The 24,274-nt window shown below is 39.8% G+C and overlaps 1 protein-coding gene across 5 annotated transcripts in view; it reads right to left on the minus strand.

Moving 5' to 3' along the window:
• Nucleotides 1–407: 407 nt before the first annotated feature.
• LOC125744484 (dystroglycan 1-like) overlaps nt 408–24,274 on the minus strand; it is a 28,331-nt gene continuing 4,464 nt past the window's right edge. For all 5 annotated transcript variants that reach the window (XM_049016340.1, XM_049016342.1, XM_049016337.1 and 2 more), the window contains 2 exons: nt 11,585–12,095; nt 408–6,037 (listed from right to left, as the gene is read on the minus strand). In XM_049016340.1, the coding sequence (XP_048872297.1) occupies nt 3,722–6,037; nt 11,585–11,899 (2,631 nt within the window). In that variant the 5' untranslated portion in view covers nt 11,900–12,095 and the 3' untranslated portion in view covers nt 408–3,721. The remainder of the gene's footprint in view (nt 6,038–11,584; nt 12,096–24,274) is intronic.

The raw sequence follows: 24,274 nt of genomic DNA on the forward strand, positions 1-24,274 counted from the left end.
CTCTCTTTTTGTTGGCTTGTCTGTCATAGGACAATCTACCACAGAAAGTGAAGCACAGAACAGTGGTAGAATATTGGATGACAGAACTACAAGAACCCAAATCTGACTCTACAAAATAAGACTGATATGGTCATGTTTAGGTGACGACAGAGAAAGCATCCAGCAAAATGTAAAACCAGACATGGACATAAGGACTTGGAACACAAGGTGTGGAAGTTAAGTCTAAAATAGTGTACTGAAAGATGACTCAGCTTTTGCAGACTAGCACTCGTCATAGAAGTGAAAGGACTGTCTCTGAATAAAACATGCTCTGCAGTTGCTCTTATAATTACTCTTAACGTCAAACGCCAAGACCCCAAAATACCAAAAATGTCAACAAGAAATAAAGAGGCGGCAAAGGGCGACACTTGATGAAAACAGGTTTTAATACAAGATTTCAAGATACAGTGTTTAGTGGCATAAATAATGCTCTCAGAAATGATAAAATGCTGATTTGCGCTCCCCCTACAATGTACTTTACCTACGCACTCGCATGACATAATTTAAAAACTAAGTTGCCACGGTAACAGACAACCATCAGGCTTGCCTGCATATTTTTGCTTCTTTCCTCTTCTTTTGCCTTCTTTTTCAGCATTAGCAAGCTTCCTCTGCTTTCCATGTAAGGATAAAGTTGATTCACACAAGCCCCTATATTTAGAGGGTTAGGCAAAAACACTGCTCTAATACACGCACGCGCACTCGCACACGCACACACACACACACACGCACACACAGCCAAGCTGGGCCTGATCCTACTGGAAGCACAGTCTGACAAGAGCACCACTCCGCTATCACTGTTCTCATATTCTCACTAATGGTACATTTCTGGGAGACAGGGTCCATAGCATTAAAGACACAAGGCAAAAAAGTTCAAACAAGATCCTTTTCTGTTTGCCATACAAAATATTTACATATAAAAATACTTTATTTCTTTCATCACACATATTGTGATATCCTTAATATTCCAGTTCTAAGGGGAAAAAAAACCTTTTCTCCAAGCTGTTCAATCGCCAACTAAAATAACTGGAGATATGGGTGTAAGGCTTGAGACAGAAAACCTTATAGCTTAAAAGGCAAATGAACAAACTGTAAAATAAAAAATTACAGGCATAAACAATTATTTTGGATGTAGAGGTTTGTCATCTCCAACAACTATTGCACAATACTTGTGTGCTGAGCTCTTGATAACCAGACATAACTGCCTTCAATGACAAGCATCTAGAGCAATGTGAATTTAACAAGCCAAAACCTATGCACTTTGTGTAGGATTCCACTGGAATAATTATTAAATGAATCCTAATGGAAATTAATCTGAATTTGCAAAAACATTCCTAAAATAACCATAAACAGAATTAGCAGTTCTAACAGTGGAATACTTCCACTGAATGAAGTAAAAGCAATAAAAAAAAATGTAAAATGACCATCTAAAATTTGCCTCTTTGGTTTACTTTCCACTCAGAAGTGCCCCCGGTTCCATATTATCTTGTTTAAGATGTTTGGTGTGAACAGCTGGCTACACAAACTGACGGCTTGGTGAACGTCATGACGGACTGAAGAGGACCACCGTTGCACAAGAACAAAAAGGCCACATGTTGTGAGACTCAAACCCAAGACATAAAGGTGACCGCCTGATTTATACCAGGGATCACAGTGGCTGAAGAGCCACATCTGACAAGATACTAAAATAGAACGATGATTTTCTATACATTACGTACTGGTGCTGAATGTAGTTCGTTGCTCGGCAGTCACGTTAGACACGCGACACACACGTTTTAGCACTAATGATTCGATTTGCCTATACTCACATTCTGTAGTTTTTGCTCTAAGCCATACAAGTAAAAGGTCAGACTGTATGTCCCAAGGATTCACAGGCAGCTCACATACCCAGGACAGGAGAAATCTGAGAACTCAAACAGCAAACCAAAGACTTTTCCACTGCTCTTCTTATGGAAAAAAACAGACACCAAAAAAATGGAGAAAATCAATACTTTTTATGTAAAAACGTACATTAAGTTAAGCTTACTGTATATTATGTTGTACAAAGTGTTACCTGGCATGGTTAGTGTCAACTTATTAACATAACACATACAGGGAGCTGGTCACGTCACAGTAGGCCCATACAAAAAGTCATAGAGATGTCGTAAGAATTCTGGTTGTGCAAATGGCTCATTGGATAGATAATTTCACCTTGGCTTCCCCGCAGCGACTGTACCACACCAGACATTATTGCAAAGTTTACTTTTGGAGAAATAAATCACTGAGCTTCCTTCACCGTCCCCAAAAAACCCTCAACTGGTGAAGAGAGATCAAAATCAGGAAAAAGAAAATGATTATATATGCATAACCATGGCAAAATGTTTATGTACATTTTAAAATGCCAAACAAATCCAATCTCTATTAGACTAATATCTACAAAACTGCATTACTGTATATTAATTCAGTATTAAAGAAATTTTAGGATGGTATAAATGCTCCATTTAAAAGTCCTCAATTTCAAATTTTCTTGAATACCTAGTTTTTCCAAATCAGGCCTTGTGAAAAATAAATCAAGACATCTGTGGTATTATGTAACCTGTACAGTATAGGACAGGTTTTTAATGGGAGAACATAATTATAAATGATATAATATATTCATATTATTAGATTTAATTATACATATTTAAATATACATATAATTTATAAATATGTAATATACTACTTTCACTGAAATAAAATGCAGGAAGCCATATTTTTATTGCACAATATGTATAACACCTTGACCCTCAATAGCGTGTCTTTCGACACCAACGCGGTTTGGATATTTGAAATGCAACATCTGTGCCATTTTTTCAACACAGTCAAAAAATGGAGCACCAATAGAATGACAAGATGTAGTTAATCAGATCATATCTTTTCATCAGAATATTGCCTACTCATGTTTATAAGCATTCCTGCAATAACAAAATCACACAACGGCCTTCTTAATATCCTGTATAGCAAGTAATGATTACTCGTCTTCTGAAATACATGAGAACTGACAAAACCTCATTGTGACAAATAAAATATCTGCATAATTACAATGATGGTTTCCTACAAGTTATTTCAAACTGATGATTATGAATAAAGAACTTCATACTGAAACATATGCATGTTGGAGTGCAATATAACAACGGCCGACAAAAAATTTCGATGCTAGTTTCTTTTCGAGGTAATCAGAGTTGCGCCCATTTTGATTAGACAGTTTTGGACCAAAACACCAGGATTAACAAGACAGCATGTCAACTGCAGAAAAATACCTCCATGAAAAAAGATTAGGTATAAATGATCATTTTTGCCTTACCATTTTTCTTAACCAAACTTCAAGCCTGCATTTTACAGATATTTTATTTTAAATAAGAGTAGAGAAAATTAAGTGTGCTCCGGTGACCAGTAGTCTGATTAAAAAAAAAAACAAAAAACAAAAAATGCTTGATTGGCATTTATGATGGCCACTCTTAACTGGTCTCTACCCACTAACTTTGTCCTTCCCTACCTTTTGAGTAAAAGCCCTCCCCACACGTCTAAACCCAATGTCTTTCTCTATGTTATTCATTCCCAACCCATGTTGTACACATCCCTCACCCAGCTGTTTTCAGACAGACAGCACTGGCATGGAACTGCTTAAGCCCCCTGTCACACTCCTTTTGGAGGTTTGCAAAAAATGTTAGGGTGGCACATATGGAGGGGGAGATCTGTATGGGGTCATGTTCCTTGGCCGAGAGCCTTTCCCTTCCATAGGGACGGTAAAGGGAGGGGGAGGCTGATATGGCGGTGCACTAGGATCCTCATCATGCAGGGCAGTGTACTCTCCCAGATGGTCCTGATTGAGGGGAGTTGTCTCCTGGGTGACCATGTTGGGGTAGTCTGGGGGGGGAAGCGGAGGCTTCTCTTCCTGCAAGATGAGGGGCATGCTGGAGGAAGGAGGGGGCTTGGAGTCATCTAACTCATCAGCAAAAATGATGGGCACACCCTTCTTGATAAATGTGGCCTGGTCCTCGATGGTGAGGTTCCCTTTGCGCTTTTTGCGATAGCAAATCATGGCAATGATGCCAGCAATGAGCAGTATTGCAGCCACCACTACGGCAGGGATAACCGTGTGAAGGTACACGTCATCGGTGCTCTGATGCCCAAGACCCACAGAGGGTGTGACAGCAGAAGGGGGAGGAGTTGGGACCTCTCCCGGGGGCACGAAGCTGTATCGACGACAGTTGCCTGTGCCTCGAACAGTGATGTTGATAGGTCTGAAGTCCGGTTCCATGGCATTGCTGAAAATCGCAGAGGGCCATCCTTGATTGTCCGAAATTCTCCGACTCATAGCTTCAATCTGATCCCGGGGGCAAGGATTCTGTTGGAGGCTGTTGTTAGTCCACTCTACCATTATGGATCCCTTAGTGATGTTCTTCAGCATGATTGTGCTACTGTTACGATCTCCCAGGGAATAGGCCAGCTTCTTTACTAATAGGATCTTCTTGTGAACATCATTGGCAATAGCCAGTGGATCGCCATGGAAACGAGCAAGAAAGAGGACAGGAGACTTTTCAAGTGATGTCCACTGGTTGACATGGACTTCAAAGGCATCTATGGCACTCAGACCTCCCTTGTCCATTGCCTGCATAAAATATTCATGTTTTCCTACATGCTGCCTATCAGGTAGGCCATACAACAGCTGGCTGGTAGTATTGAACTGTATCCATGAGCTTTCCCCAACTACTTCATTATGGTTCATTCGTAGTGTTAGTCGAAGCTTGTCAGTGGTGCCATCCTCTTTGTCAAAAAAGGTGTCAGAGGGGATTTTCACTTCAAAGTAGGAGCCTACCCAAGCATTTACTTCATCAATGGGGTTGTGTAACATTGGCTTCTCATTCCCTGGTTCAGGCACAACGGATAGTGGTGTTATTCGCTTAGAGGGTATAGCAGTAGTGGTTTTAGGATCCCGGGGCAATGGGGTGGTTGTCTTTGACTTCTTGGGTTTCCTAGTAGTTGAGGGTTTGGGTCTTTTAGTGGTGGTTGTTGGTGGGGTTACAGAAGCCGTAGCCTCAACATACACTGGTCTTGTTACAGTGGGCTGAACAGGAATAGTGCTAGTAGTGTCCACAATCCTAGTTGGTTGATGAGGACCCAAAGTGGGAGTGTGAGCAATTGGGTCTTTAAACTTTATGGTTGGCCTCACAGGTAAAGGAACAGGTCCTCGAACAGGAGGAGCTGACTGGTCAGTGGTGGGTGCAATTGAAGGTGATGTTGGTGTGGGCACGATGCGTACAGGAGGTTCTGGGTATGTTGTTGGGGGAAGCAAGGAGGGAACAGGTGTTGGAGTGTTGTAGAGTTGCCGCCTGACACGTTTGGGCAGATGAGGTTTCTTGTTGGCAATGTGCCACCCCACAACTGGGTATCCCAGTTGTGCTGACATTGTGCCCTCCTTCGCAGGCACCTGGACACTGCTAATGTCAGGCACATTGGTCTGGTCAAGGGCACAACCCAGTTTCCAGGATACCAATGCTCCATTTTCTACCACCTTCTTGGCATTGCCTGGCCCAGCCATAAAAGCAGACATGTCAAAGAGCCGATTGTTTACAACGGGAAGGACCTTCATATGCTGAAGCCCTACTCCAGAAAACTTCTTCATGTTCACCACCAGGTTTACCCTCTGCCTGGAGTCCATTTTGGTGAGATCAGCATCCAAAATAACTGTGATAATTGTGACAGGTTCCTCACTGCCACAGACAAAAGGTGGGACATAGCTGACTGTAGACGGGAGAACTAGCTGAATGGGGTCAGTGTCGGCATACTCTTCAGGACGCACATCTATGGCGAAAACATCAGAGCTGGAAATGACGCGGCTGCTGTTGCCAGGCACCTTGGACACAGACACAGAGATGTAGTGGACTCCTTTGTCCTGTGCCAGTGGGATGCCTTGAAGTGTACTGCTGTCCTCATCCCAGTGCAACCAAGTTGGTAAATTTTCCTTGCCAGCTTCTGTTATCTACGGGGAGGAAAAAATTTTTAATGCTGGAAATTAAATTCTGTGACTGAGTAAAAAAAAACAAATCAACACAGAGTGTTCAGCAAGAAGCTTAGTATAACATTCAACTATTTTTCACAAATCCTAAATCTTCATGAAACAAGTCCACAAAGTTCTGCATGCAACAGATTACACTTTTCTGGTTTCATGATGGCTCATGCCCTTTTATAATAAAAATGCAAAGAACATGTGATAAACATCAATGTTTTGTTTATGCAAAATATTACTATGAAAACCTACTATGTATTCTATTAAGTGACAGGACAGTGAGGTCAAAAAAGGTACTTAAGGAAAAGGGAACTGGAGATGATGTACATAAAATTACAAAACAACAGTTTCCACTTTGCAGGAGTTCCATCTGCAAATGGATCATTGCTTCTCCAGCACTTGTGAATGCAGCAACGGACAGCATAACCTAGACGTGCCAGGGCATTGTTAAGCACGGCCGAAACGTGCAGCTGATATATTTTTTTAAATAATAATTAAATAAGAGCTTGTAACACAAATAAGGTCCACAATATATGTCCTGATAAAAAAGTAATTTCCATATCACAACAAAGTGATATACTACTATAGCCAGAGTTCAGCCTAAGGTGAACCTGCATCTTTGGATCTCATTGCTTGCATAAAGACAATGCAGCATATTAGAGAAGTCCATATCTTGCAAAGATGGCACAACTTAGACGGACATAATAGATCGTTACTCATGATAATTACTTGAGGCAGCTGGCCAAAATTTACATTAAAGGCAAATTCTGCCATACCAATTTCATTTCACATCCTCACTTTCACTTGAAAAGACTGAGGTAAAAGGGTTTTAATTTTGCAGACAAATGTCTGATATTGTCCACATTAAAAAAATACTCATTTACCTTAATGAAAAAGAGCAACAAGCAAGGATTACCAATCAATATCGCAATATTCTTAAACATTTACCTTGACAATTATTTAGAATATTATAAAATGTCATCACAGCTCCTTGGAAATGAATAGTCAGTATTACAGTACACATAAGAATGTTTGGAAATGGATTCAATTATTGAATTGTTCTTAACTATAAATGTGGGGGCCGCTCAGGCCATTTCATAGTTCTATGCACGGCATAATTCATGCAGACAGAACAGAACAATAGTACAAACATTTATTGAACATTTTAGGAAAACTATAATATGTGTTTTGAACAACCATAACAATATATATATTTTTTTTATTAAATGATACTTTATTGGCAATTTCCACAAGTGCAAGAATATTTCTTGTTGTGTACCCCCATGTCACTCTCCATGAAACACAGAGACACACATACAGGTGAGAGCAAGCTTGGGGCTCACAGCACAGGGTCAGGTAGTGCGTAGCCCTGGAGCTGAGGGATAAGGGCCTTGCACACTCGCCTACCGCTCACCACCCTCGTGTGCAAGCATGTTGCACTTTTTAAGGGGACAGCTTCAATATGCTGCATGGCTGTTGCAGTTAAGGGAACAGCTCACAAAAATGAATAACTTGGGACGCAATTCCCAAGCATACTCACATTAGCAAAAGTAGGTTGGTAAACGCAGTTTAACATCGGTAAATTCTCAGTATACTGCCTGTTCCCCATTACCAAGTAACACAGATCTATATTACAATAAACATAAAATTGTAATTTTTCCTTCCACTAAATACACAGGCATAAGCACAGAATGTGCTGCCAGAGACTGCAGGACTTGTGTATGCATTGCTGATTTTCAGTAACCAGGTGATGCAAATGTGTTAATAATAGAATCCTCAGCTAAAGGTTTTGCAATGAAAATATTCCTCATATTAGCATTCGTGGGTAACACTTCTGAGACACATTTCAGCCAAGAAATGAAAGCAGAGTTCTTTGGGTACAATTCTAGATTTTAACAAAAACCATAGCAAAAAAGTATGAAAAGATCCCATTTATTGGTTTACTTTCGTATTTTAAGTGGAATGTCTGTTGTCATAGACATAAATTGCACTTCACTTTTCCACGTTGTGTTTCAAAAAAGAGTCCCGAGTTCTAACAGTGTCAAGACTAATATTCCTCGTCAACAAAACCATTCACAATTTATTAAATCCGCATGACAGAATTAATGGAATATTGCGTATTAAACATACCTTGGGCAAAAAAAAAAAAAGAAAAAAAAGTTCTGTACTGATCTGGTTTGCTTTAAAATTAAAACTTTCATGAAAAGATGCTTATTCAGCTCATTAACTCCATTTTCAATCAATCTTAATATACAGGTAAATAATCCAATTCAAAGAGAACTGGAAGTCACAATATGGCTCAGATAACTAGTGCTGAAACCTTTGCCATTACAGCAGCAATTCTAGGCTTGGACTAACAAGGTCTTGTGTTGCCCGTGGTAACCTTTGAAGGGATCAGAGATAGCAGCCAAAAAAATAACGACATTACATGGTGTCAAACTGTGGCGTCTCACTGTATGGCACCGCAGTGTGTTCAGTGCGGAGAGATTGTAAGAATGAGTTGCTATGGTTGTGGCAGATGACAGTGTTACTTAGTCATAGGCTCAATTTTTATGAAGCAATAACTATTGTGAACTGTTAGCAACTCAAAAACCGTGTCTGGGTTATAAGCTTTCCATTTAATTTTCAAATAAAACAATGATTCTCAATAAAAATTTAGTGTGCATATTTATATAGCTAGCAACATATTTATAAATCCTAACACCTCCAAATAAAAGGGTCTGCAGCATCTTTATTTACAACTTAACCACAGGCTGTTTGTGATGCACTGTTATCCTGACAGAGGTCGTCTGCAGTCTTTTGCCCCGTGTTCCCTGGGCCACACTTCTGCTCCCCCACGCGACCCCAACCGGAATAAGTGGTTAGTAGATGGATGGGAATATGAATTGTAGCAGACTACTTCCTACTCTAATATTTGATGATGTCTCCTTGTTAAAGTTCGAGGTCTGTCATTGGTAAATAAACAGAGGAAATCGAAAAATAAAAAAAAAAAAGAGGTGAACAGGAAGCGGATAGACTTTTTAAATTAGAATGCACCTTGTCTTGCTTGTGCTTTCACTAAGGAGAGGAATGGAAAAAAGAAAAAAAAAAACTGTACATATTACTATGTATTACTGTATAACTTACCTTGTAGTAAAACAGTACCTAAGGCCTTTAGAAACACGTGAGCACAAACCCTAGTGTAACAGGCAGGAGACAGCAGGCTTTGAACAAAACAAATTAGGTAGTCATGGGAGAAAAAAAAAGCTATTCCCAGGCAGTGTGAAGATGTCGCCTGAATCCAACATTCTTACGGCACTTCCTAGCTGCATGTGTGTCACTGCAGCAAACTGCAGCCTGGCAGAGTAAACAAGGGCCAGGACGCAGCACTGACCTTGGTCTGCTCAGCAGCACAATGCTGATGAAACTGTGGTGCAGACACAGCCCCACTAAGTGTAGCGGCACAACTGGGCCGAGCTGAGAGGGAGCCTGCTGAGCAGTGAGGAGTCGCTGCATATTACACATGGCAAATAGAGCAGAACACAACAGGCCACATAAAAGCATGGAGCAAGTCCACAAAGTGCATAAAGACAATTAGACTTTCATTCTGACCCTGATAAAATAAATATCAATGGGAATGCCATTTAATACGTTAAAGCGTATCAGCTCTCCGGTGAGGCTGTAGCTGTATGACACTAACTCAATGAGTACAACTATCAAAGGTTGATAGAAATAGAGGACCCGGGACACTGGCCAATTTGGCTATGCTTTCAATGCCACAGTACTGACCTTTAAGTAACACCTTTTGAGTCACATGAACAAAAATACAATCTATGGCACATATATCAAGCTCGAGGCCCACGGGCCACATCTGGCCCGCAGCACAATTCTTTACGGCATGCAAAATGACTTTGATGTTCTTTGAAATTAGCCTGGGAGTAAGGGTGTAACACAAAATTCATGGTTTGGGACAAATCTCGGTTCGGGGTTCACCGTTTGGTGCGATTTTGGTACAGCAGAGAAAAATGAATTTGTTTTGAAATGATTTATTACTAAAACATTAGTAAAACAAGGAACAATGGTAAACCAAAAGGTAATGTGTTTGACGTCAACAAGTCTAAATAACAAAACCTAAAAGATGCTTATTTTATAAGAATGTTAAATGATTTTTAAATAATACATCATAATGAATTAAATCCCATGTTTACGTCCGAAAATGGCTGCATAAAAACCTCCAGCAAAAAACGTCCATAGCCGTAATTCTTTTTAGCCTGGTCTGAATTTCCTAGCAAAAGTGCCTTAAATGCCACAGGGAGTCTAACTTACAAAGGTGATTCCTGCCTTGCTTCTGTTACACACGCACTCAGATGATGTCACCTCAAATGAGTTAACACGTTGGATGTGTTTCCAGCAACATATCCGAGTTCAGTATAACAGAGCCGACAGACAATCTTGGTCTTATCGATTGCTCTCTCTCCAGAGCCGGTGTAAATTTATTAGGAAACCACATGTTCCCAAACTGCCGATTATGACTTACTGTAACCAGCATTAGCCATTTTACCGCCATAATTAGGATAATACTTTCTGCATTGAACATCTATTTGTGAATTTAGGTTCTGCCCTTGTCAATACATTTGTTTCATTGTGTTTTTCTAACGGAAAATGACACAAAACGGCACTCGACGTTGACATTGGAGCCCTACCCGGGATGAAGGGAAGCGTCCTGCGCAAACCCACACTCCACCTTTCCTCATGCCACCCCTCCTCCACTGACAAGCTCAGCAGCATTGAGTTAGCGGAAAATACAGCAAAACATTGTGGTAGTAATCCGGCTGTTTTGATTTATTGCGAATAAACTCAGCATATTTCTCATTTTAAAAGATCCAGGTGGAAATGTCAGATAAAAACAGATGAATAATCAAAGTTTGTCAGCTCAATGGATGCACTTGATTTAATCCTTTCTTGAGAGAAGTCATACACAATATTCAGTTTTATTTTAAGAGAGAATTTTGAGGAGTAATGTTTACTAAAAAGTTCACATTTGTAAATGTTATTAACATATAATAAAGATTTCAATAAAGGAACTGCAAAGTTTTGGTCATACTTTTAGTAACTGCATGAATAAGCCTTTGTCGGCCATCAAAACGATTTGTGGTTTTTAATATGGCCATGCCAGTGAGTGAGTTTGACACCCTTAATCTGTCATATGGAATTTACTATACACATTTTAAATGATTAGTTCAAAATAAGTTTAAAGTGATCTGGTTGAAAGCTGGGTTGCATAGAGGGCAGCACTGTGCATTTCCTCCCATGATCTAAAGACACGCACTTTAGGTGAAGTGGTGCTTCTAAAGTGAATCCCTGCTTAAAGCGATAAGCTGCAGGTTCTGTATTGGATGAGCAATTATGGCAAATGGATAGATTACCCAAAACTATATCAATTTCACTTGACCAGGCAAATGATTTTCAAATTCTCTGGATAGACAGCAAAGTGCCCAGATTCAACTCAGTCCCTTACGTGCCTCCCCTATCCCTGCTCACCTGCACCACACTGCTGCTGGCAATGACCTCCACCGGTAACTTCATCTGGAACATCTGGCCCACTGTGGCTGAGGAATCTGGGATCCCAGCTCCTGTTGGTGGTCCGATGGTCAACGTAGCCTCCCGTAGGTCAGATAGCACAGAAGAGTGCATGGAGGCCTCTAGCTGGCCAATCTGTTCCTCCAGGGCTTCTACCAGAACATTTCCCCAGCTGCCGTGGGTGACTGAAATTAAGAACCCGAGCATAAACAAGGTAGTCCTGGTGGGGTCGGGCCACCCCCCTCCGTCCATATGGACCAGCAGTTTATTGCGCATAATTCACGTCTCCCTGTCTCAGAAGAAAGAGTCAAGAGGAAACAGGCACAAGTGGCTGAGGTGACCTGTGTTCCCACAAGGCTGATGTCTTCGCTGAAGTCTCTTTAGGGCTTGTGTTCGGCAGTCTTTGTGCTTCTTTGTGTAACACTCTTCAAAAAAACAGGAGTCCCATTGCTTCAAAACCACACCATCAACCCTGTAAGAAATAATTCATAACCTTAAAATAATTTATACACAAAAAGGTACAGCACAGAAGACTTATCAGAAAGGCAGAACTTCATGGAAAGATGGTCCCCCTCCCCATGACCTGGGCATCTGTGAAAGGGATTGTTATTTACAGCAGTTAACAACAATACATCAATGGTAAAATAGCCTTGCCAGCACCAAAACACAAACGCAACTCTTCTGAAATATCGAATTTACCCGCCTACTACAACAAAAATCCACAATGAGTCACATGCACGCCTGTGCACATTGATCAGTCAAACACAACAAGGTTGAACTTCTGAAAAGCACAACGTTTCTTTGTAACATTAAAGGTTTCCTGATACAGAAAGGCATCCTTGATAACTGTAGACAGACTAAATAGCTAATTCTGTTTAGAGTGTGGAGGGTGTGAGACACGCTTGACAGAATCTTATATCCCAGTTCTAAAATGTGCTGTCAAATAGCAGAAGGTCTTTAACTTGCTTCTGGGGACACATGTTGTGCATTTCCATCAAACATCATAATTAGGCCTCATGCTTTGGAAAACAAACAAACAATGTATGAGGCAAACAGAAGAAATGGAAAAGAGTTTTGGGGGGGAGGACATACAAACACAGAACCCACTTATTTTTCTTTTTATCTTTGGTATATATACAGGCCAGCCCTGTGCCATACCCCAGAAATAGCTTAGAACATGTTTAGAATGTGGCTGGACACACCTATTGCACTGTATATGTTTCTGCATAATATATTAGGAACTTACATTAAAATTACAATCCCAAGTGTGTCTTGACAGCTGTCTGACAGCTGGGTCATGCTGTTGATGAATGTAGATTCTCTTGGCAATTGACTATTCCTTATTCACCTGTACCCCGAAGCAGTAAGTCGATAGATTGAGGAAAAACGCAAACAAGTGTTTAGCTATGCAGAACCCTACCGACGAGCTCCATTAACAAAGGTATCTTGTTTTCAATTATTGATGAATTTATTGCATTTCGTGTGTAGCAAAATCACTTTCAGTCCACACACGTCAAACCTTCTGCTGATCAGCACAATGCCTCAAAAGAAGTATTAAGCTTAGCAGCACTTTTATAATTTTTTTTATATTGGGTTTCGTGACACACCTTGCCTTTTCCATCCATGCCCTCCTGCAAAATTCAACACCAATATTACTACTGCAAAGGGAAAAAAGAGCAACATATAAGTCATGGAAAGGGTGGGAGTATACTATAGGTAAGACGACACTTTATTCAGCATTAGCACTGAATAAACAGTCTCCTGGGGGGGAGAGGGAGGCGAGTAGGAAACCCTCAGACATGCCCAGGCCACCCCCACACCCTCCGTTTGTTCTGACCCTGATGGGAGGAGGTGGGACTGCTGGCATGAAAAGATTTCAAACCCATCTGCAGTGCTACATAAAAGCCCACTTTCAGCATCGGACAAATAGAGTTACGGTGATTTTCAGAAGTAGAACTCTGTCACCGCATTCCTGTGCTGACCAGCCAGGCCGCAGTCAATCTCATGGACACCAGCACCCACAGAAAAACAGGGAACCTGCTGGAAAAGTGTAACGTTCAGAAAGCCTAAGCTGGCTTGCAAAATATTTAACCCTCTGTATGCATGGCTGCTCAACTCAAAGAGAGAAAGCCAGGAGGCCTCAATCCTTATGTTGGGCCATTGTGCAAATCAGAGGCTAAGGTGTCAATGGCCATTGGGGGGGATTCAATCGTATTGGTGCAAACTGTGGACGATGGGAAACAGAGTGGGCACCTAGTGCAGCTGTACAATAAACAACCCTCTGAGCCAGAAGTAGTCAGAGCTAGAAATGTCCTTCACAGCTTTCTTGCATACAGAGAACAGTGTCCCACAGAGCCATAGCAACAGAGTGTTGCCTCTATCCCAGCCCATACTAGCACATTCAGCTTTTCTCCTAAGTGACTAGCATACCACAAGGTCCCTTCTTCCCAACCATTGCAGAACGTTAAACACATAGCACATACATTGTGATTGTTATTTTTATTGCAACAAGTATAATATAGTATTCGATGCCAACAGAACAACTTGAGTGTAGTCTTTGTTCGACTCAAAGCATGGCACAGAGACATGTGGAAGCACACCAAAAACCTTCTTACAAGACAAAAAGATATAGTCTAAGGTTTTTTTTTTACTTCTAAGACCTAATCTACAGCAACCTTGAAAGCCCAGAACACAAACATTAACACAATAATGTTAATGAAAAAGAAAACGCAAAAGACAAGAAAAATCATCAAAAAACATCAAGTCACAGAATTAAGAATTTAATTTAATTTTTAGATGTTGAATACTGCCCCCTATGGAAACACAAGTCTCGATATCGTGCCTATGACACCAATATCTACAGTAGCTGTTTAGTGTTGATGGGCTACAAATTCAGAAAACACTTACCCACGAGTGAAATAGGTTTTAGATTTAGATTATGAAGATAAAAAACCTTCACCTTATGTTTTGAGAGCAGTGAATCGCTTTTTTGTTGTGATTGTTTTATTTAACCAATGAAACAGATACAGGCATACATTGATTTTTATTGGAACATGCAGAAGAGCAACATGCAGTTTCCCCAAGTCCCATAGTAAGGGAGATCCATTGTGTGCTAGCTGATTATGACTGCGTTTACATGCCACAACCCCATTAAAGTATTTACATGTGTTAATAACTTGACTACCATCATAATCAAAATAAATACTGCCATATACAGTGAAACCGGTATAACTCTGAAAAATACCGTGATATACATTTTTGGTCATACCGCCCAGCTCTAGTTGACGTGCTCTGGGCTTTCAGGGCCACCATACTAACCATCACTGGAACAGAATGCTAAATTTGTTTAACTAGAGAGTTGGGGAATTAAGGGATCCATCATTTAAATGGAGTTCATAAAAGCTCTGATAGAGGGAAAACCAGTATACATTGGGGCATCCCAGGAAAAGACTGAAAATTATTGAGAAGGGGATCTAGAGGGTGTTCAATGAAGTACGATTACTCAGTTAGCTGGGTTAATTTAAGAGAAGCTCTAACAATCATGACTGTCAAATAGGAAAGCTCTTTACCTGAAATCCCATTGGAAAATCATAACTTCTAGTTTATGTTAACCCTGCTAACTAAGAAATCCTGCTTCATGGAACACCCCCACCCACCTAAAAGATTGGTGCCAGCCGTATTTCAGCTGGTGAGGGGGGTACCAGCCCTTAAAGACTAGGTTGCTTACACAGCAGTCTGGTCCAAATCCAACAACCCCTGTCCAAACTCATTTCCATCCAACATAGCTAACTATAACAATTAACTAGCCATCAGTCAAATTGACACATACTATTTCATTTAATTTCACCTCCCCAATTACAAGCAGAACAAAAAACAGCAAACTAGAGGACAGTCATTGGTAAATGCATTAGTCAAATACACCCAGTCCTTCCCCATAATATTACATCACCATTGCCTAATTTGGACATGGATGAATATTGAACTAAACATAGAGGCATGACTCAGAGTGCTATTTGCTCCCAGGTCTCTGGTATCGCAGGCATATCTGCAGCATCTTTTACCCACAAAGCCTGATATGCATGCGCAGAGTGGGAGCCTGTTCTGGAGATGACAGATTTGATTGGAGGAGGACTGGCGATGTAGAGAGAAAATCCAGTGCCACTGGATATACCAAATAAAGCTGCTGTCACCATAAACTGAGCACAAACCCAGGGAACCCCTCCATTCCATTCCCAAAACTCACCTGTAAAAACTGCAGTCAAACAAATGAACACAGACAAGAAATTAAGCACCAGATGGTAGGTAGATATACATATACAGCTGCAAACATACACACATCCTAAGACAAAGCAAAGCATAACGCTATCAAATTGACTTTAATTTTCGCTGAAACCTTTAAAGCTCAAGAGGAGAGGTAAGAGGAGTAAGCCTACTGCTTATCTATATGTACCCGAATTCTAATTGTGGAAATCCTAATTGCTTGGAGGTCCTACCATTAAACTTGCCCATGAATGGGTATCAAGCTAATGTTTCTCATTGCGCTCTTTGCAACAGCATGACTACATCCTTGACCTTTGTTTCCCCCCATCTTTCACCCAGGCATAAAGAGCGTAGATTTACGCATGGACATGTCCCTACCAATACTGTTGGAATACTGTGCATGTTTAGGAGGGTGGGGTTTGGGGCTGATTTGGTCTCTACCAATGTTGAAAGCAAACCTGCGCCCTTGCCTAGAGGTTAAAGTTGTGTATTCTAAAGGGGTTTAGAAATGTCTACACTTCGCTAAAATTAGAAACACTCCATTCTAAATTACAACAGAACACACTCAAGTGGATCATCTGGTGTCAACACTTGTGGAGGTTGTGGTCTAAACAATGGTGCAGCTCAATTCAGGGGGGGGGGGCGAAGTGAACCTGGACCAGCAAATCTAAAGTGCTTTTGAAGCACGTTTCTCTTAATTCCACTCAAACACAAGAACAACGAAAAACCACCTTCGTTCCTTCAGAACACCTCGAATAGCATGGATCAAACACTGTAAAAATGTTTAAAGTGATTAATGACACAAGTCTGGAACCGGTAATTTATTTACATGACTAGCTTTCCAAATTTAACTTGTACTGCAGTTACAGCAACAAACAGGCAAGCGAATGAGGTACAGTCACCGCTCCCAAGCCAGAGAAAACCTGCTCCAACAGCCAACAGCCCAACGCTGTGTGAAGCAGGATGGACAGCTCAGGTCACTGGTCCTGGACCCCAGGGCAGAGCCGCCTCAATGGTGAGGTGCTAAATACATCCCGCCGGTCACACACTGCGGCGTCGCTGATGAAGTAATTTATTAGCCAGTTCTGCTATTCCCACATGCTCCACAGACCACATGAGCATAAGCTTCTGCCCCTGTACTAGCTGACCGGTGAAAGTTCACAGCATTCTCCACTGAACTGAGGAGACTTTTCAAACATGCACTATTAAGTTAGCTTATTGTATTACAAATCACCACCCAAGCAATGTAAGCTGAAATAATTAAAAACCTTGACTATTGAAAGTTTAATGACACAGTGACAAAAGCTATGACCTATAAGAAAGGATGGCCTTCTGGAACACCACACAGCTCAGGTTGCTCAGTAACCACTAGGTTAAAAATCTTTTGTTAATTATCTACTGCATCATTTTCTAGAGTTTCTGAATGTTTAACTGAGATGAAGGTCATGACTTGGAGTCTTTAGCTTGTTCATCTAAGGGAACATAAAACAACTTCCAAAATCCCAGATTTGAGGGGGATATTAGGTATGCACTGGCCACCACTGAATAGGCATCAGGTAAACAAATCTGCATATTTGAACATAGGCAAAGGTAGACATAATACATCCTTGGAATTCAGGCGCAGGCACACTAACACTCTGGGAAGCCCACAAGTATTGTCATAGTATACTGCGGTCTCAGAAATAAAAGGTGCATTCAGTTCAGGTATCACGCAGTGTCAATGTACAGCCACATATCCGAAAGTTCACAAACCAAGACGCAACAATGATGATTAACTCCCACCAACATATAAAGCGATCCTTCAGTGTACAATAATTCTGATTCCCTTCTGCCATATTGCCGAGAAAATGAGAAGGAAAAAATTTAAATTATGCTTTTTAGTAACTGAGTTTGAGTAGTTGTGACAGCTCTGAGAATTTAAAAACAAACAAAAAGGAAAGAGCCTCAATAGATCTCTCAATCAAATCAAAAGATTCGAGATTTACCCTTTTAATAAAGTGTCTTGAAGCAAGACACCCTATGCATTTCTGGCAAAAAAAAAATTATCAAAAAAGGCAAAAAGAAAAAGGCACACTACTTCCATATTATTATTCAAATATACTAGTAAATCAAAATTAAAGAACAATTCACTAATAATTTCTTTTGAATATTGGCAACTTTCACTGCTCAGAATTTAAAGTACTATCAGATGTGGGTATATGATGACTATAGTACTAGCATGTTTCCCAAAATAACCGAGGGCAAAAGAAAGTTATTCAACAAAAACCTTTAATTTTGGAAAACTAGTGTGATCAAAATTTGAGAACTGTTACACTTTTATTGCAAAATAACACCAGAAATAAAAAACTGTCAACTTTTTGATGTTTACAGCTTTGAAACATTAGTAGAAAGTAGGACTGGGTGATATCATATCGATAATCACCAGGGCTTCAGATTAAAGGGGAGGCATTTGGCCAGTCAAACAGCTTTATGATACTATACGGACATTTATTTACGCCCAATATTTGGCAAGCAGATTAGTAGTATAGCTAAAATATCGAGAGGCATTTTGAGACACCCAAAACTTAATCTTTTTAAAATTTGGTTAGCGGAGCACACCATGTCATACTGTTTGGTATACTATGTTTGGTATACTTTAGTGCGATTTGCACTGAAGTGTCAGTGAAGAAAGGAACAGCTCAGCAGCCACAATATTTTTTAAAAGAGGAGATCCTGCAGATAAGGTAAAAAAAAACGTCGTGGTATGATGGTACTTTTTGCAGTTTAAAGTCTGCCACTCTTATTAAACATAAGAATATGCCAAATTTACCAACTTTTGGGGCGTCATAAAATGGCTCAATATTTCAGTCATACTATTAATCTGCTTAAAATTGTGGGCGTGAATAAATGTCCTTATAGTACTGAAAACCTGGCGTTCGGCCAAATGTTTTGCCTGTCATCTGAAGCCCTGGTGATTATTGCGCATGCGTGATACATCAATATGATACTGCCCAGCCCTAGCAGGAAGTGTAGAGCCCCTTGTTTACAGTTCTTTGGCATATCTGCACCCACAAGTCAATTTCTCACATTACTCTCCTTTACCATCCATTTGTCTTCCAGTTTCTCCCATATTGGTAACTGTGGGTTTCGTTGCCATAACAATTACCTTCCAGAGATTCTCGATAGGGCACAGATTAGGACTCTGGGCTGGCCATTTCGTCACCTTGGTGATATCCATTTCATCCATCGTGCAGTGTGGCAAGAGGCATCACCTCGCATGAAAATGGTCATGTAGCCGTTTCTCCTAGACCATAATGCATCCTCCTCTGAACTTTACCGTTTCACATATTTTGGGTGTCTTTCTCTAGGTTAACACCAAACAATGTTTCCCTTCTGAACCAACTAAATTAAACCTACTTTCGTCACCGAAATCAACTTTAGACCAGTCCTCATCAGTCCACACGACATGCTCCTTAGCAAAGACTAGTCTAGATCTTTATTCTTTTGGCTGATGAGAGGTCTGGTCACTACAGAATGGGCTTGCCCAAATTCTCTCAGACAAGACACTGTATACAGAGATGAACCCTTGTGCTGTCCAGCAATGGATTGGTGAGCAATTCCAGAAGCAAGGTAGAACCAATGCCCCACTGAGAGTCACCTTATCATCCAGTTCTCTCATATGCTCATCTTACGTGGGTGACTGGCCTTTTTCTTCCCCCCAGAGTCTGAATGACTGTTTCCTTCTGCAGCTTCAATATTCAAGAAATGACATGAACAACTAACTTCCAGTGGTTGAGAGGGTCATATATCAGCTTCATCTGAAAAATCGTACTTTGCAAGGCTTTATTCACCTTGGAAAAGCCCACTACCTTGTGAAGTGCCTACCAATGTTGCCAAACAGATTGGGATTGGTTGCTGGTTGGTAGGCAAGCCAGGTTATCACACCTCCTGCTATCGAAATGCGGTCATAACTAAAACAAAGACATTACGCAACATAAAAATAAGCTATTCAGCAGTTCATTTTTTTATTTTAATGATTTGATTCGTTACAAGACATATTGCTAAACATCTAACCAATATGATATGCAATTTGTCCAGTATTTCTTCGGATCAGAAGTGGAAACCCTAATTGCTGATATTTGTGACTGTAAGCACTTGCATTCTATGCTCTTCTGGATGGCAGTGCTTCCAATGGTGAAATACGTTCACAGAATATCTTTCATCTGGCACAAATTTTCAGCAGAGCTTACAGTACATAGCACCAGTTGCGCATTGAACCTCAAATAGCAAACAGTGCCACCAGACCACCATTTTGCCTTATTTAATCATCTACTTAAGATATTGTGGCTGTTAAGCTGTCGCCTTCTTCGTCAACACTTTCCTCCAAGGGACCAAAACAATAGCATGTGGCACACTCCACTAATTCAACTTTGCCATGCATTTTGTTAGCATTAACAAAATGTCTTGTCTGTCCTTAAAAAAAAAATCACAATACATACTAGGTTGGAATGGCATCTTTCCAATATAATGCAACATGACAGACTCATGGATGCTAGCAAGTAGTGTTCCTCATTTTCTTATTTAAAATAAGACAATAAGTTGATGCATTGTTTATACTGCCCAGCACTAGTGCCAGCTACCATCATATACCTTGGCTGACTTTTGCAAAGTAGTTAGCATGTATTCTTCAGTACGTTGGGAATCAATTTAAGAGGACAATGAATCTCTGAAATACATTTTCTGTGAAATAAAGTCTCTCCATACATGTTCACGGTGGATGGTGTGAATGTTGGTCATTAAAGTTAAACATGGTTACCTTAACCGCACTAAAAATGCAAAGCCCAATCGAGTTAGCTGAAGCTAAGAATTCAGGTCACATGCGTTCAGGTGATACCAGTGAGTAGTTTAGGGCACAGTTACCAGTACCAAACTGTGTTGCACGCTACTGCTTAAGCTCCTGACCAAAAGAGGGGCCCTGAAAGAAACCAGGTAAAACTTTCAATCCTTTACAAATCAGTGTCAATCCCCCCAACTGCCTTTTAAGTGGGAAATGCATGTTTAAAAATACACCATTTATTTTAGTCCTTGTTATCAGTGCAAATGTAAATGTGTCCCCACCTTTATTCCCATCTTATCACTGGCCACTTGTCAATGTTTCCACTTTCATTCCCATGGGATAAAACACATGAAATCACAAAATTAATCCAAAATTGTCATTATCACAATTTTCATTCCACTGCTGACCAAAGCCAGACTAAATACTAAGTGTTGGTAATTTTCCACACCTGTTTATCCTTTAAAGTAGGATTAAGCGCTTTAACCGTTTTAATATTTCACTGAGAAATTCTCCCCAGAATGCTAATACTTTTATGTGAATGTATTATAAAACAAAAAACCTTAGATTTAACAGAATCTAAAGAACACACAAAGATCTATCTAGAAAATGCTCTCATGCCTCAAACAAAACAGCAACCTCATGTCTCCTTTACAGTTTTGTTCAATAAATGATTAATAAGCAGACAATGCATCCACAAATAATTGAGACCTCTGGGGGAGGGCGGCAGTATTTCCCCATTTACATTTTCTAAAAGGCAAAAACAAACTTCAAAAGCCATGAGATGGCTTAATGGTTGCAGGTTTGATTCGGTTCCATTTTAATGTGTGGTATGTCCATGTACTTTCAGGTTTCCTCCCACAGCCCAAATATGTGGACTAAGCAAACTTGCATCTCTAAATGTCCTACAGCACATCATTCTATCCAGGGTGCCCCAGGCTTCAGGCTGACTGTGACCCTGCCTTAGATCATAGTGTAATGAATGGATGGAATGCTAATAATGTCTATTATTAAAAACACCACATACTTACCTTGCATATTACTCAAAGACTACAGTCCTGAAAATGACATACTATCGACACTTTTCACTGCTCCTTTCAGCCTCTGGTCAGCTGTTCCTGCATGCTGGAGGCTATTGCCCAAATGGCAGGGCATCATCCTGGAGCCAACATAATTGGCAAGATTTTTTCCTATCTGAACCCAAGTAGGATATTGTATATAAATCCAAATATAGCTATAAAAGGTTACTCTTTTTTCTAGAAACTATTAGTGGGAGAATGAAAAATTGAAAAAGCAAACAGTCAAGATTGTTAATCAAAACAGGATGCAGTATAAGAAAAAGTACATGCGCAGCCTAGAATGTTTTACAATTTTTATGTATCGCTGTCACTATCAATTATATCAATAGAGTAATCTACCAATTAATCTGACAATACAAGTAATCAATATAAATATAATATAAAGGATACATTGCACTTGGCGCAAGCATGAGCCAACCAACAATCGCAGGGTCATAAATACGATTTACTTAAGGCATTTAAGTTGCATTTTTATGGACAGTGGAAGGAAACTGAAGCCAAATCCAGGGTGAACATGCAAATATCTTGTGGTGCATGTTTGTGAAATTAAACTAAAATGAGTGAAGAGAAGAAAAGAAAACAAGAACTGGTAACTAAAACTCCCGCTGTATGGAAATATTCTGTATTTCATAGAGTTGACACTGTGGGAAAGCAAGCAATTTGTCATCACTGCTTTGTGTCTGTTAGCACAACTAACAGTAAGTCCGTCAAACCCGGAAATCTTTAAGATGCATTTGCACTGCAATCGAGCTGTGATGATATTTAAGTTCTGCTTTGCAATACTGACAGACGACAGAATTTTCATTCATTCATTCATATGTGCCATCTCCCTTCTGTCATATTGCCAAGTAATCGAGAAGGAAAAAAAGCTATTAGAAATTAAGTAATCAAATAATCAAGTTAACCAAGTAATCGTGACGGCTCTATTTTTAAGTTCTTTCACCCAAAAAGCACATTCGCATCTGCCAGAGTATCGATCATGACAGTTTTCCACTTGTAGTTGAAACAAATATAACTTAGGGAAATAGGTTACCTTAAACTGCACTTAACATGCTACTGTGCAACAATGTGCGAAATCACATATATATATATATATGAATGTCTTATAAAAAAATTAAAAAAAATAAATAAATAATAAAATAAAAAAAACTTCTCTACAATGCAACTTTCCGGAAAATCTGTGTTTCATAGGACAGGCTTAAGCCAACCAAATTACAATCAGTGGTTATTGAAGACAAATGGATTAAAGGCAACTGGAAACACCACTTACATTGTAAAGTTCAGATAAACACATATAGCAAACAATTACTGGTAGCTATTGTAGTGTAGCTGTTGTTCTTTGGACTGCTGGCATATCGACACATTGAGTATCAGTGATACATTTATTTTAAGTAGATTGTTAGCAAGTAGCAATAATTCATAGGCATAGCAAGTGAAGCTTAAATTCGGTTAATGATTTTTTGTAAACTAAAAAATTCCTACCAAGTTCTGCATCTGAAAAGGGGGATCTGTGACTATTTCCTATGCTAATCTTATTAATTTTTTGGACACTGAACAAATATTTTTCAAAATTTCACACTTGCCAAAATGAGTCATGTTGAGCAAGCCATATAAATATTAAGTGTAGATATGAACAATGAATACTTTCAAATTTAAAAGACCAAATTTTATCCATACTGTATATAAACTCCATGGTCTGCAGTATACAGATAAGGATAATTTTATGCTTTAAGGTACCATTAAGACTTTTCTAACCCACCACTTAAACTATGTATCACGACTAAAAAGGCAAAGCTTGCGCAATACAGTTTGATAATGGCTAAAGACCAACGCCACTATTTGAGCAAATCCAAAAAGCCTGAAGGGCACGTGATCAAGAAACACTGGCTGCAATGTTTGCAAGACAATTGTCAAATCTGTGGAGAGACCAGAAAGAACAATTAACCATAAACTGCCATGTGTTACCATAAGCCAAAATTTAGCCTAGAAAGATCTTTGTTTAGTATCAAGGACTGAAGTGAATTTAGGCCTTGCACCAACCCTAGTTACAACTACAGAGAAGGCATTCAGCCAAAAAGTCCCAGCGGCCAATCTGAAAAAGCATTTGCATAATAAGTCTACACAATAAAAACAATTATTGACAATAATAATAATAGCAATTATTATTATAATAACCCTGTTCCATGCAAATTACACTGTACCCTAAGTGTCCATTTTCTGTATTAGAGAAGTAGAAATGGTAAAATCACCACTTTTAAAGGCGTTCTTTCAATAATAAATGCAACTCTTGTAATCGTATGAATGATTAGTACCTTCTGAGAAAATACATTAACCGAGGGATTGATGCATTAAGCTCCGTGTCAAGCTGACATTTCTGAAGAACTGGCTTTCCAAAACACATTGCCTTGCCTAACACACCTAGGCCCAGCCCTGAAAGACAGATTTGAGAGAAAACCACCACCTGCATAACCCTAACCCACTTTACAACGGACCCATCCA

Source organism: Brienomyrus brachyistius, chromosome 6 (genome assembly GCF_023856365.1).
Source record: "Brienomyrus brachyistius isolate T26 chromosome 6, BBRACH_0.4, whole genome shotgun sequence".
Classification (NCBI taxonomy): Eukaryota; Metazoa; Chordata; class Actinopteri; order Osteoglossiformes; family Mormyridae; genus Brienomyrus; species Brienomyrus brachyistius.